Source organism: Cupressus sempervirens, chromosome 4, assembly GCF_028749045.1.
Source record: "Cupressus sempervirens isolate cs-2001-9-10 chromosome 4, ASM2874904v1, whole genome shotgun sequence".
Classification (NCBI taxonomy): Eukaryota; Viridiplantae; Streptophyta; class Pinopsida; order Cupressales; family Cupressaceae; genus Cupressus; species Cupressus sempervirens.
Window position 1 is genome coordinate 428,843,504 of NC_143121.1, and position 1,853 is coordinate 428,845,356.

Here is a 1,853-nt window from a genome sequence, read left to right on the forward strand (position 1 = left end):
ACCTTGATGTTCCCTATCTTGATCAAAGAATATTGTTTTGAACAATAATTCCAAATTCAAAATAGTAAATGATCACTGTTTTCTCCAACAAAAGAGAATTTATAATAGCTTCATATATTTATTTTTTTCTTTACAAAATTCCTAAGGAGATTATAAAAGTAACTCAACTCAAACACACCTTGATGTTCCCTATCTCGATCAAACAATAATGTTTTGAAAAATAATTCCAAATTCAACATAGTAAATGAGGTGATGACTGTTTTCTCCAACAAAAGAGAATTTATAACAGCTTCATATACCTCCACAGCTAATGAAAATCTCCGCCCAGATGAAGTTGACTGGATGAAAAAAATAGCTTTAAAATGCCTCGCTAGAGCTTACAAACAATGCCCAAATCGCCTCAATCAAAATTTCAATTGTATCACAGAATGTAGTGGTCAACCGGCCTCTGTGGATGCTTCGAAGACTTCTCTGTTTGTGAGTAAAAATTGCATCTTTGTCTGTAAGAAAAGTCCTGAAATCCTGAAATTCTATTCTATTCATATTTTTTGTGATATTTGTGAGATGGGTATTTAATTTGTGCAGGTTGTGTGACAACTTTCTTACCATGTGTTACGTTTGGAAGGGTGGCTGAGTATGCAGAGAACAACGATACAAGTCATTTACATATATACTCTATTCTACTTCATATACTTCAATACAAAATCAGATTGCCTCAATTACATTAATACAAAATCAGATTTCTTAACTCATGCTTTCAATACAAAACCTAATTTTGTAACCCGTACTTTCAATAGAGAGTCTGACTTTTCTTTGAATTGTGGTTTAATGGTGGAATATGTATGAATTGCAGGCTGTTGTGCACAAGGCTGTGTGTATGTTATTTTGAGCATGTTTGGAGTGTCATGCTTGTATACATGTGGATATAGGAGGAAACTAAGGCAGAAATATAATCTGCCAGAGGAACCATGTGGAGATTGTTGTGTTCATATGTGTTGTGGGTGTTGTGCCCTCTCTCAAGAAGCCAGGGAAATCGATATTAGAACCTCCAAGATACCTAATGGTACCATGTCATTTTTTTTCTTTATTTTTGGGGTCTAGTTTAAGCTTAATTCACTCTTAAAGCGTATATGAAATTGGGTAATATAATTAGTGGCTAAGTCAATTGGTTAATTTTAGAAAGTTTTAATAAATTAATTTAGTTTAATGTAAAATTCACCAATATTTTCATATCTTTTGATAGAGAAGGTTGCTTAATGTTTATCTTGATTTGTAGCATCTGCTAATGAGGTGGTGGCTGCTCTCCATGTGGTTGAAGGCATGTTCAAATAAGAATCTTGAATGTCCACCCAATTTGTTCACTTATAGAAAAAAAAGCTTCAGAAAAAACTTCAATTTGCTCAGGCAGATTGGATTTATGTTTCATGAGCTTATCTATCTTGGTTCGGACTTTAGAGTATCTTTAAATAAGGCAGTTTAGTCACATCTCTCTAAATTTGTAGATTTTGTGTTAGTCGTCTGATGTCTGATTTAATTTGGACAAAACATGATTTTAAGACCATGATCTTGGATGTTTTCTATGGACTTCGTAAGGAACGATGTGATTCTTTTACTTTGAATTGTAAAGTAACTAGTTATGAATTAAATAGTTTTATTTTATTTGTGATGTAGTTTTATTTATGCATTGCAGTTTACAAATTCTGAGTACTTGTGAGTTGTGAGTATTATTCTTTAGCTTACTCTTGTTTTATCTTTTTTATTTTGTGAGCTTAAGAAATGTGTAAAACATGTCAGTTTTAGTAGTATATGTTTTCTGCACTTTTTTTCCTGTAAGATTACTTCCAAGTATTTAA

General features: G+C 32.2%; 1 protein-coding gene across 1 annotated transcript; it reads left to right on the plus strand.

Annotated features, from left to right (window-relative positions):
- Nucleotides 1–252: 252 nt before the first annotated feature.
- Nucleotides 253–1,332, plus strand: LOC149561858 (cell number regulator 10-like). Its single transcript, XM_089827915.1, has 4 exons — nucleotides 253–502; nucleotides 586–657; nucleotides 854–1,063; nucleotides 1,277–1,332. Exons 1-4 carry the CDS (start codon nucleotides 253–255, stop codon nucleotides 1,330–1,332), a joined length of 588 nt encoding a protein of 195 aa, XP_089684041.1.
- Nucleotides 1,333–1,853: the final 521 nt, after the last annotated feature.

Coding starts and splice junctions, on each gene's coding strand:
- LOC149561858 (XM_089827915.1), top strand. CDS start 253: ATGACTGTTTTCTCCAACAAAAGAGAATTTATAACAGCTTCATATACC. Junction 503..585: donor TAAAAATTGCATCTTTGTCT/GTAAGAAAAGTC, acceptor TAATTTGTGCAG/GTTGTGTGACAACTTTCTTA. Junction 658..853: donor TGCAGAGAACAACGATACAA/GTCATTTACATA, acceptor TATGAATTGCAG/GCTGTTGTGCACAAGGCTGT.